General features: G+C 44.2%; 1 protein-coding gene across 1 annotated transcript; it reads right to left on the bottom strand.

Moving 5' to 3' along the window:
• Positions 1-11,064: 11,064 nt before the first annotated feature.
• On the bottom strand, positions 11,065-12,234 carry LOC147503141 (uncharacterized). The gene has a single exon (XM_086604724.1). It carries the CDS (start codon positions 12,232-12,234, stop codon positions 11,065-11,067), a length of 1,170 nt encoding a protein of 389 aa, XP_086460850.1.
• Positions 12,235-12,492: the final 258 nt, after the last annotated feature.

The following is a 12,492-nucleotide window of genomic DNA, read 5'->3' on the forward strand; positions in this document are numbered from 1 at the left end:
GAAGTTGGAAGATAGAAAAGGCGCCTGGGCCGACGAGTTGAATCATGTTCTATGGGCCTACCGGACCACACCGAGAACTAGCACCAAAGAGACACCATTTGCCATGGCATACGGAGTTGAAGCCGTGATTCCCTCAGAGATGATCGCGACTACAATGAGAACCAAAGTGGTGGAGGATGGGTCGAACTGGCGCATTTTGGCGGGGGACTTGAACCTAGTAGAAGAGAAAAGAGACGCAGCTCGCATCCGACTGGAAGAATATCACCGAAGATTGCAGAGACAGTACAACCAAAGGGTCAGGCCGCGACATTTCAAGATTGGGGAGTTGGTGCTACGTCGAGTGACTCCAAGCACAAAAGAAGAGAAGGATGGGAAGCTGGGGCCATACACCGTGGTAGAGGCAGGAGGGTCAGGGACCTACAAGTTGCAAACCATGAAGGGTAAACTGATAGAAAAACCATGGAATGTAAGACTGTTGAAAAAGTTTCACAGTTGAAGGTAGGAAAAGCTCGAGCAATGTAAAGAGGTCCAACATAGAGGACGACAGCTGAATGTAAATGTATAAAACCACAGCACTTTTGGGAAAGAAATTGCATTTGTTATATGCAATGTCGTAGGGAATAACGCAAACCAGGGATCAGCGGAGAGAGTGTGGATAGGGACAAATAGAATGCACCCAATAAGTATAAGAGTATGATTGAGCCGCGGGGTGCCAAAGACACGGGGGCAATAGATGGTTCTTGGCAAGTGTGGGAGACTGAGCGACCCGCGGGGCAGGATGATCCCCTCACGGATCAGAGAGGTCAGAGGCAAGTGGGGCAATAAAGTGTCCCAGCAAGGGTAAGAGATTGGGCGAGCAGCGGGGGGAATGAGCCCCTCGCGGATCATAGAGGCCAGAGACACGGGGGCAATAGAGTGTTCCCGGCAAGTGTAGGAGACTGAGCGACCCATGGCGGGGATGAGCCTCATGGATCGAGATGTCGAGACGAAAGGGCAATAAAGTGTCCCAGCAAGGGTAAGAGACTGGGCGAGCCGCGGGGGGGATGAGCCCCTCGCGGATCATAGAGGCCAGAGACACGGGGGCAATAGAGTGTTCCCGGCAAGTGTAGGAGACTGAGCGACCCGCGGGGCGGGATGAGCCCCTCGCGGATCAGAGATGTCAGAGACAAGTGGGGCAATAAAGTGTCCCAGCAAGGGTAAGGGACTGGGTGAGCCGCGGGGGGGATGAGCCCCTCGCGGATCATAGAGGCCAGAGACACGGGGGCAATAGAGTGTTCCCGGCAAGTGTAGGAGACTGAGCGACCCGCGGGGCGGGATGAGCCCCTCACAGATCAGAGATGTCAGAGACAAGTGGGGCAATAAAGTGTCCCAGCAAGGGTAAGAGACTGGGCAAGCCACGGGGGGGATGAGCCCCTCGCGGATCATAGAGGCCAGAGACACGGGGGCAATAGAGTGTTCCCGGCAAGTGTAGGAGACTGAGCGACCCACGGGGCAGGATGAGCCGCTCGCGGATCAGAGATGTCAGAGACAGGTGGGGCAATATAGTGTTCCAGCAAGGGTAAGAGACTGGGCGAGCCGCGGGGGGGATGAGCCCCTCGCGGATCAGAGATGTCAGAGACACGGGGACAATAGAGTGTTCCCGGCAAGTCTAAGAGATGGAGCGAGCCGCGGGGTGGGATGAGCCCCTCGCGGATCATAGATGTCAAAAATGCGGGGGCAAAGAGAGGGGCCCCGGCTTGTTGAAGCCCTTTGCAGGCGCAAGAAAGGAAGATAGCTCGGAGGAGATTCGGAAGAACAACAAAGAGTTGAGTAAAAAAAAAAAAAAATATATGAGAATTACAAGCAACCTCGAATGGAGGAGAGACAATAGTAAAGCATATGAAATCCAAAATATCATGTTACAGGGGAAGCATGGCCAACAGCAGGGCCAGGAAAGCAGAAATATCCTATAACAAAACAGTGGTCGCTAGTTAGTATCAGAGGCGGGCTCATCGACAGGCAGCACTTCAAAAGGTTGTTGGCGCGTGGCAGCAGCAACATCTTCGGCAGCCTTGTCGAAGGGTGCCGCGGGTAGGACCTCGGGGGCTGACAAAACGCCTCCAGTGACATCAGGAGTGCCAACCGTGTGAGTGACCGGCATTTCAGGAAGGAGGCGGCCCTCTTGGATGAGTCTGTCCATGGCTTCCTGAAGTTTCTTGGCCACCCTCTTGTCAGCCAGAAGCTTGAAGCGGTCGCGGAGTATGTTCATGTCCGCTAGGTTCTTTTGGGACTCGGCGACACTGGCCTCTTCATACTTCTATTTAAGGGCCTCCAGATCCTCCCGATGCTTCTGGGCCACGGATTCCAAGGCGAGCTGATGGTGCTGGAGAAGTGAGTCTCGTTGCTGACTTAGGCGGCCATTGACTTGGTCCATATACGTTTGGTGGGAGCGCTCAGCAGTCTGGAGCTCATCTTGGGCCTGCAGCTTGGCCAGGTTGGCGGCCGTCAATTCCGATTGAAGGCTAGCATGGGCCGCTCTCAGCCCTTGGGGTCCGTTCAGCTCCCTCTCCAGGGTAGACAGTTTGTTTCTTGCACTGAGCAGGCCGCGAATCATGTAAGAGATATCCAGACTGACCTGAGACACAAGGGAGAAGATAAAAAAAAATAAAAAATAAAAAAAAATAAAAGAGAACGTACCCTTTCCCAGTTGGTGTACAATGACGTGCGATGCGAATCGAATGTACCACCGTCTGCATACGCGATATCGCGGGGTAAATGGGAGTTGTAAAATAAAGAGGAGGCAACCGCGGCATTGTCTAGAGCCGAGTCGTCAGTATTCACTCGGCGGTTGCGCACCTTGAAGACTGGGCGAAACTCTTCTACGGTGACAAGGGAAGATGCCGGGACATCTGTGGGTATGGGCGCAGAAGCAGGTTCCTTGCCAGCTCGGTGAGAGGGGGGGTGATGAAACGGCAGGGGGCCGGGTAGCAGCGTGGGGGGTGGGGTCCCCAGGAGCAGAGTCATGTTGTGTATAGAGCTCGGGCTCGACAGAACCTGATGTCCACAGCTTCTTAGAGGGCGGTTGTTCATTAGAAGTTCGGACCTCGGTAGAGGGAACCTCTATAACCACCTCATCGTCAGAGTCGCTGTCAAACAGCTTCTGCGTGTGTACATCCATGTCGTCGGTGGGGGAGTTGTGGTATTGATCAGCCCAGTCAGAGATGGAGCGATAGGAATGGATGCCTTCCGGAGCGGGGGAGGTGGGGTTGTCTTGGTTCTGTGGGAGACGGATGTGGGGGTCGCGGACTGGATTGGTTGCGGTGGGAGGCGTGGGAGCGGGACCTTTTCTTGGGGGAGGTTCGGGGTTTGCGCTCTTTGGGGAGGGCGGTAAAAGGGGTAGAAAAACCACCTATGTGTTGGAGTTCAGGAACTTGCAGAAGTGGAGTCGCGGTAGTAGGGTGAATACCTAGATGGGCGGCTTGGTCAGGTCCAAGGTCGCGGAGTCGTTGGAAGATAGGACTGGAAATGCCAGAGTATATTTGGGACTTGGAATCTGGTCGCCACCCTGTACAAGGAAGAAAAACTACGGTTAGGAAAGAACGAAAGAGTACGTCAGGAGAGGAAGGGAGAGCAGGGATACTCACCGCGGGATTTAAAGGCGAGATGGTTAAGAGTCAGATCATCAGGGAGATCCGCGGATATAAAGGGACCTGAAACGTACAAGGGGTAATGGTGCCATACTTTATCCGAGGAGGTGATATGAAGCAGGAAGTTCTTCTTTCGAGGACGCACACAGAAAGACTGGTACCCGACCCCGACATCTTTGGTGCTCTTTTTGAGATAATACTGAGAAAAGATGTCGCGGCTCGTGATTTTGGGGTCCCCGGTCTTATTATAAGAATTCGCGGCATACATAATTCTCCAAAAGTTTCCTATGCCTTGGCAAGGAGGAATATTGAAATGGTTGCATACCTCGACATCTAACAAGGTAAGAGGTAGTCGCAAGCCGGCCATAATTTGGCCCACCGTGACAACAAGGCACCTCGGACGTCGAGGAACCAGATGCGGGTAATGGGTGATGGAAGGCACGTGTTCTAAAACTATGTCGGCCGGGATGCCATAGGCCGCCCTAATTGCGGCCAAATTAGGTTTATGATATCGAGAAGGGGGCGGCAGTAAAGAGGCTGGACGGCCAGAGGTGGAAGGAACTGCAGCCGAAACAGGAGGGGGCGGAGACGCTACCCCGCCAGATTGGGATGAGGATGAGTCAGAAGGCTCAGAGGCCGACATTGGAGAAAGACGACAGGATCTAGAAGATGATAATTTCAAACAAAAGCGGAAATTAAAGAGATTCGAGCGCAGAGAGACTTACCGAGGGAGGGGATAGCCCGAGTGGAATGCGCGAGAAGGAAGAGATTCACCGTAAAAAGAGGGGAAGGGTGATCATTAGCTGGGGCTTTGCCGGAGTGAATGAAGAGAGCAGCAAGAAGAAAAGAGAGAAGTTTGAAGAGATAGGAGGAAGGTGAAGTGGGAGAAGAAGAAGTGGAGAGGATTATATAGGGGAGGGGTAAAGGAGTCATTTGAGAGAGTAAGGAAGGTCGAAGGGCTGGGGGCAGAAGGGTAATTGCATAGAATGTGGAAACCGAGGTGACAAGACAGCCAGCCAACCTAAAGGAGACACGTGGCAACACGAAGTACGAGAGTTGGCAAAAAATGTGCGTGATGAGTGCCAATCATTCTCACACGAAAACCAAGGGGCACGCATAAGGACGTGCGGATAACGAGGAGAAAGGGGTTCTTGACCCCGGGCTCATAAATAGGACCGCGGAGTCAAGAAGGGGCATTTGTATGGGCTCGGTTGAGAAATGGATGCCAGATCAGCGGACCTCATGGAGGAGTCAGAGTAATGTGATAGGGCGAGAGCACAGGAATTAAGCCTAGGGGAGGACCAGGTCAGCGGGACACCAGATGGGGGGAGGGTAGCTTAGGAAGGTCAACCGAGAGGTAGGGGATCATAGCCGGGAAACCCTAGAGCGCGGACGTGGCAGGGGTATGGCAGAAAGAGGGATGGTTGGATGGGAGGACATCTGGACGGATAAGAAGCGAAGGGAAGGGATATAAAAGGGAGAGGATAGGAAGGATAAGGAGAGGAGAAAAGAAAGAGGGGAGGTTGAAGATCCATCGTTTGAGACCGAGAAAGAGAGAAGGGTGTAGGTCAATACCGATAGCAATTGTAATAGCAACTGTGTTAGAACACCCACTATCCATTAAAAAAAAAACACCCTTGACAAAACCCTTCAACTTCATTTTGCTGTTTAATAATAGAAGTTTGATTAAAGTTTTGTGAGATTTCCTAATAAGGCGAAGTTCATATTGGAGCTACTTGAATAGCAAGGCGTTCTCAATCATATGAAAAGAGATAAAATAAACACTATTTTAAATGCAAAACTATACTTATCGAGACATTCCTACAACATATAACACAACTATGTTTTGAGGTTAGTTCAATCAATTTGCATCCAGTTTCTGATTTTCAATTCCATTATTTATTTTTTGATGTTAGTTCAATGCAGTTGCATATAGTTTCCGATTTTCCGTTATTTATTTTTTGAGGTTAGTTCAATGCATTTACATCCAATTTCCAATTTCCTATTAATTATTCTTCGAGGTTAGTTTAATGCATTTGCATCCAATTTTCGATTTTTCGTTAATTATTCTTTGAGATTATTTTAATGCATTTGCATCCAGTTTTTTATTTCTCGTTTATTATTCGATAAGGTTGCATTGGCATCTAGTTTCCGATTTCCCGTTAATTATTGTTTGAGGTTAGTTCAATGAATTTGCATTCAGTTTTCAATTTTCCATTAATTATTTCTTGATGTTAGTTCAATGCATTTGCATCCAGTTTATTTTTTTTAAATTAGTTCAATACAATTGCATCCGGTTTCCGATTTCCCATTAATTATTATTTAAGATTAATTCTATGATTTTGTATCCTGTTATTAATTTATAGTTAATTTTTCTTTGATGTTAGTTCAATACAGTTGCATCCAGTTTTCGATTTTCCATTAATTTAATCATTAAGGGTTAGTTCAATGCATTTCCAACCAGTTTTCGATTTCCCGACAATTATTTTTTTTATGTTAATTCGATGTATTTGCATCCAAGTTTTGATTTCCTGTTAATTATTCTTTGAGATTAGTTTAATGCAGTTGTATCCATAGTCTGATTTCCTATTAATCACATTTTAAGATTAGTCTAATGTTTGCATTTGCATCCAATTTCTGATTTTCTGTTAAATATTATTTGAGGTTAGTTCGATGTATTTGCATCCAGTTTTCGGTTTCCCATTAATTGTTCTTTGAGCTTAGTTTCATGTAGTATTATATATATTTTAAAATATTTGTCATTATTGGTTTGCCATTATTTTTTTATATACATGTGAGCTTGCATTAGAATGAATGCAAAATTTTCTATTATATGTTTTGTGATGTTATTTTTTGTATAATTTAATTTTCCATTGGAATTTGTTTTGGTTTTGGTATATATATATATATATATATATATATATATATATATATATATATATATATATATATATATATATATATATATATATAATTGGAAATTACATTATAGTGTTGAAAAAAAAATTATAAATTCAAAAATTTAATTGGAATATGTCGTAATTACTGTGGTTTTTGAAATCATTAACGATGACTAAATGTCTAAATCGCAAAATGGATGGTGCATTAAATCTATCCAAGTTTATTTGTTTAGAACCATATAGACATATAGTGCATATAATACAATTTTATTTGTTGTCCACTTAGTTTTGGATGTACACTGTTACTTATTTTATGATTAGTTGTTTTTTTTTTTTTTTTTGCCCCAGTCACATGTGAGATTAACAAATGTATAAAGTAAATGTTCAGGCAACTCAATTCATTTTTTCATTCGTTATTTCATTGTCTTTTTCTAAAAAAAAATTTTATTATGTTAAACTTCACCTAAGATTAGTGTGGAAACTATTCTTTGTGGCGTAAGAGTTTTAGGAAAATCATTTTTGGTGGAAACTATTATTTTTAGCAATTTAGTTTTTTTGTCTTCTATTTTTTCGTAATTAGCTATAGTGTTTAGGGAAAGTTGGAGAATCTATTCCTTATTTATATCATATTTTTTCGTAATTAGTAATAGAGTTTAGAAAAAACTGGAGTCTATGTGATTGTCAATTGTCCGATTTTTTTATATTAGTCTCTTACTTTTTCGTAATTAGCCAAAGAGTTTTACAAATATTGGAGACTCTGTAAATGCTCAAAAAATAGAGCCAAGAGGATACAGCTATAATATATATTTTGAAAACATATATGAAATGCATGAAAATATAACATGCATGCATGATTATGATTAGACTACGATTGATGAAATAAAAAGATGGGAAATGCAAGTATGTAACCAATTATCTATGTAGACACATGTCGGCTTAGCTTACGTATGCATGTCGACTTAGCTTATCACACTTACTAATTTGGTGTTCTTATAGCATTTGTTGATGTGGCCATTTAATTTATAATATATACATGTGTGCTATGATAGTCTATTTGAACATATGTTTTTTTTTTAAATCATGGGACCAAGTGGATGATCCTTGAGAGCTACAAGTGGGCAACCTCAATTGGTGCCAAACTCAGTTGCACAATCAACCAATGTGTCTAGTGCTAGTAAGATAATTGTTGTTTGTATTACAAACTATAAAATGAGATCATCATGCTTAGGAGGAGAGCAAAGGCAGCTGAGAGACAGGCACATGAGTCGGAGCAACGTGTTGAGGAGCTCACCTCTCACTTACATGATGCTAACTTTATGGTTGAAGAGTTGCAGAGCTAGAAATCTTCTTCTGAAGCAAAACTAGAATTTCTCATGTCGCAGTTCACCGATGTTCGTGTGGTATGAATATTCCTTTTGTATATTTTATGGCTTTAGGTTTCTCATTTGAAGTGTTGGTTATTCCATTGTAGTATTTCTCGCGAGTAAAAGTGGTGTTGTATGAGTGTTAATATACAATTAATATGTGTCATACACCTTCAATTTTCCTATGCCTTTGTGTGCGGTCAAAACAGGACACTATTTTGCATGGATGTTTAGTTTTTTTTTTTTTTTAAATAACTAGGGGTCAGCCCCCAAACTTTATTAACTACAATTTCTCAAGTACATAGTGCCTTCCTTATCCCTCGTGATTAGTACATGCATTTTTTGATCCATCGAGGGAATAAAGAGCACCAATCCATTACACTCGTCTCTATTTAATTTCGATAAGTAGTCAGCTACTTGGTTACCTTCCCTGAAGACATGGACAAAGGATACTATGTCAAACTTTGAGCTCACTGTTTGAATCACTATACCAGTGTTCCTACTGATTACCACGGTGGCTTACCTTGCTTTGTTAAAATCTGTACCCCCTGCATAGAGTCTGATTGCACTTTAATTCGTGTTATCCTTAGCTGCTCCGCACATTCCAGCCCCTTTAGAATAGCTAGCAGTTCCTAATAGATCACCGATTTCTTCTTTGAACTGCCATTTATGTCGCTGTAGCACTTCCCCATCTCTATCCCTCAATACACCTCCATAACCTGTCATCCCCTTTGTACCGACCCATCCGTGTTTAGAGCCACCGCCTCACTCCCCGGTTTCTCCCATTTGACCCATCTTTCCTCCTTTTTGTGTTTACTTGGACCCTAATACCCAACCTCTCCAACATCACTTTAGCTCCCACGCCCTCCTCAGATAGCTTCTAGCGCCTTCCCCATGTATATCTTCATGTTATTTATGACCTTTTGGCTTACCTCATCAGCTGCCTTGGATCGATTCCTCTTTAGCCTCCAATTTAAACTCGATCCATATAGCTTGCAATCTTTGCACAAGTAAAGGCTCGAATCACTTCCGACACCATGTTATTCTTCCCGCTTAGTCTCATTAGGTAGTACCATTCTTCATGTGATGCTCTTTTATCTGCCCCCTGGTAGACCCATCGCCTTTCTTGAACTCTTCCCGGACTATCTTGAATATGAGCAATCAAAAAGAGATGAGTGAACTCTCTCCCGGGTTACCACACAAACAAAGACTTTGTATTTCTTATTACCTTCTTTGCCACCAAATGATTACGTGTTTGGGAGAGTTCCGGAGAACGAAATTGCCAAACAAAGTGAAGGAATGCTTTGGTACCGAGTACTTCCCCGGACTATCTTGAACCATTTGACTTTACTCCTCACATTCTTTAGTAATCGAAAGTGCGCGATGTTGTTGAAAATACTCCCGAAATGTTAGGGCGTCCATATGACTGGTCCTCCATGATGTAGGAGTTAATCTCCGTATCCATGATCCATTTCTTAATTTCGCATTCTTGTAGATCAGTGATTACTCTCGTCCAACCACCATCAGCTATCACTTCTGACACCATTGCGTCTTCTGGGATTTCATTTGCTAGCAATGTTTTGGCCTCGACTATTTAGGAACAAATTGGTCCGAACACCATGGGTCATGCCGGAAGTCGGGTACTCTTACCATTCGCACATCAGATTCGAAATGTACTTCCATGAGATCTCTCTATGTTTCAGTATGCCCCTCCACACCCATGAACAGTCCCTCGGTGCTTTCATAGTCCAGAAATGTCTCTGCTTGATGTGGTGTTGCCAAGACCATTTTACCCATAGACAATCCGATTTTTGTGCCAGTTTAAAAACCAAACCGCAGTATGCAGCTTTATTCCACACTCTAGGATCAACCAGGCCTATCCCTCCTTGTTCTTTATCTAGTCTGAGAGTCGCACTACTCGGGTGATGCATCTTCTTTTCCATGCTTGGCCCAACCCATATAAACCTGTTACATATCTTTGCCACCTTTTCTATCACCGTCTTCGGAAGCACAAAAATTTGAGCCCAATAGGTTTGAAAGGAGGCTAGCACTGATTTCACCAATTGCACTCGTCCCGCTCGGTTGAGTTCCTTATTCTTCCAGTTTGATATTCTAGCCGTAATCTTCTCTATTAGTGGCAAGCATTCTCTTACACCGAGTCTCGTAGCGGTGAGGGGGAGGCCTAGGTAGGTAACAGGTGGTGCAACCACTGAGATGTGCAGAACTGCTGCCAACTCAAGCCCTTCTGCTTCATTCATGCTACCTGGGAGTAGTGTAGTCTTATCTTTGCTGAAATGGAGCCCTGTTGCATCAGAGAAGATTTTCAGAGTATCCCTTATTGCCTTCAGAGATTCAATGTTACCTTTGCGAGAATATTAGAACGTCGTCCCTCGCAAAACAGAGGTGTGATATATTTAGCTTCCTACACTTCGAATGAGAGCACCGAAGTTCATCATCTGCAAGTCTTGTTGAAGAAGAGTACTCGGAATTTCCATAACCAATACAAACAAATACTGGCGAGACCGGGTCACCCCCGCCAAAAACTCTTCTTCCTTCAAAATAACCTTCCGGCATCCCATTCACCATAACTGAAAATGTAGGGGTGGTATAGCACATTTTAGCCCATTCTATGAACAACCCAGGAAACTTGAATCGTCCCAAGATGGGAAGGGCCTGCCATGAGACAGAGTCATACGCCTTTTTGATATCAAGTTTGATTGCACACCTCTTCTGCCCCTGTTTTCTCGAATATCCCCTTAGCAACTCATGAGCTAGCAAAAGATTGTCTTGTATCGACCTCCCCGGTATGAAGGCTGATTGGGAATTAGAGATAATCCCCGATATACACTTCTTCATCCTATTGGTTATGACTTTCGACACACATTTATATAACGTGTTACAGCAAGCTATTGGACGAAACGAGCCAACAGAGTCTGCATATTTCATCTTCGGTATGAGACAGAGAAATGTGGCATTAATGCCTCCAGGAATTTTCCTGTGTTTGAATATATATTGGATAGATCTGATAAACTCTGCTCCAATCACATCCCAGCTCTTTTTGAAGAAACAGGCATTAAATCCGTCCGGTCCTGGGGATTTATTGTCCTCTATACCAAACAAAGCTTCCTTTATCTCGTCTGCCGAAATAGGGCCAATAAGAAAATCACTTGTGGCCTAATCGATCTCTTTTACTGTGAGGGTATTAAGAAACCCAGGGTCACAGTAAGCTTCCGAGGGCACTCCCAGCAGCTCCAAATAGTACTGTAGAAACGCCTTTGCTACATGGTTCCTCCCTTCTCTTTTTATACCTTGTGCATCTATAATTACCCCCACTGAATTTCGGGTTTTTTTTTCCTTTATCGCATTGAAAAAGTATGCACTGCACTTGTCCCCGAAGCACAACCAGTCAATATCCGTTTTGTGAAATATATCCGCTTCCTCCATTTTTATCAAGCTACATAGCTTATCTCTTAGCTCGTACTCATGAGCACTCAGGGCACAGTCCACCGGATTCTTATGTAGCAAGTCTTGCACTTCCTGTAGTTGCATTCTTGCTTCTTCGACCCTCCTTTGAATATCACTGCTTAAGGATCTTGCCCACCCTTTCAAACTAGCCTTTAAGCATTTCAATTTACTAGTCAACATGAAAGGTGGGCTACCATGATCTGGTATTTCCCAACACTCCTTTAGCGACGCCTGGAAATCATTGTGTAGCAGCCAAAAATTGCAAAACCTGAATGGGGGATGGTTTCTTTCTGGGCTGTAGAACGACATAACCAATGGGTAGTGATCTGATAACCCCTGGGTTAAAACTTCCACTCTTGTGGCCACGGTCTGAGCTGCCCAGGCAGCATTGACTACACATCTATCCAGCTTCGACCATTTTCTCATGCTCGCACCTCCACTATTCCAAGTGTAGAAACACCCTGACACATTATGCTCAAATAGCCCTGCTACATTCAAACAACTTGCGAACGGCTGCGTTTCCCTCGGATGTACAGCTCTATCCCCGATTCTTTCTTGGGAGAATAACACATTATTGAAGTCTCCCATGACACACCAAGGCCCATGAATACCTACACTTAAGGCCTTTATCTCCTCCCACAAAATCAGCCTATCTTTCTGCTTATTACTCGCATACACGAAAGTTACCAAAAAGCTGAAGCCTTGCTGCAAAATTGTAACCTTACAGTGCACAAATTGACCCCCTTCCACCTCCTTTTGAACAGTCAATACACTTGGGTCCCAACAGATCCAGATGCGCCCATATTCATCACTTGTATAGTTATGTTCCAACTGCCATTGCGGACACACTACACTTTTAATTCTCGCCAATTTCTCCATTCGAACCTTGGTTTACAACACTCCCATACAACTTATTTTATTCTCTTTTATAAATTTCCTCAACTGCTTCGCTTTCGTGCAGTCGTTTATTTCCCTAACATTCCAGCTACAAAGTCTAATCATTTACGGCCTTTTTTTTTTACCACTCCCTTTGTTCTTCCCCCTTCCTCTCTTCCCTGACTCAGGCTGCTTTTTCTGCTCTTCTATTTGCTTCTGAGCTCTTGTTTGCACTGCAGTCCTCTCCACTTCTTCTATTTC

Source organism: Coptis chinensis, chromosome 4 (genome assembly GCF_015680905.1).
Source record: "Coptis chinensis isolate HL-2020 chromosome 4, ASM1568090v1, whole genome shotgun sequence".
NCBI lineage: Eukaryota > Viridiplantae > Streptophyta > Magnoliopsida > Ranunculales > Ranunculaceae > Coptis > Coptis chinensis.

What these genes read in the sequence shown, in the direction of transcription:
- LOC147503141 (XM_086604724.1), bottom strand. Translation starts at nt 12,234, where the DNA reads ATGGAGAAATTGGCGAGAATTAAAAGTGTAGTGTGTCCGCAATGGCAG.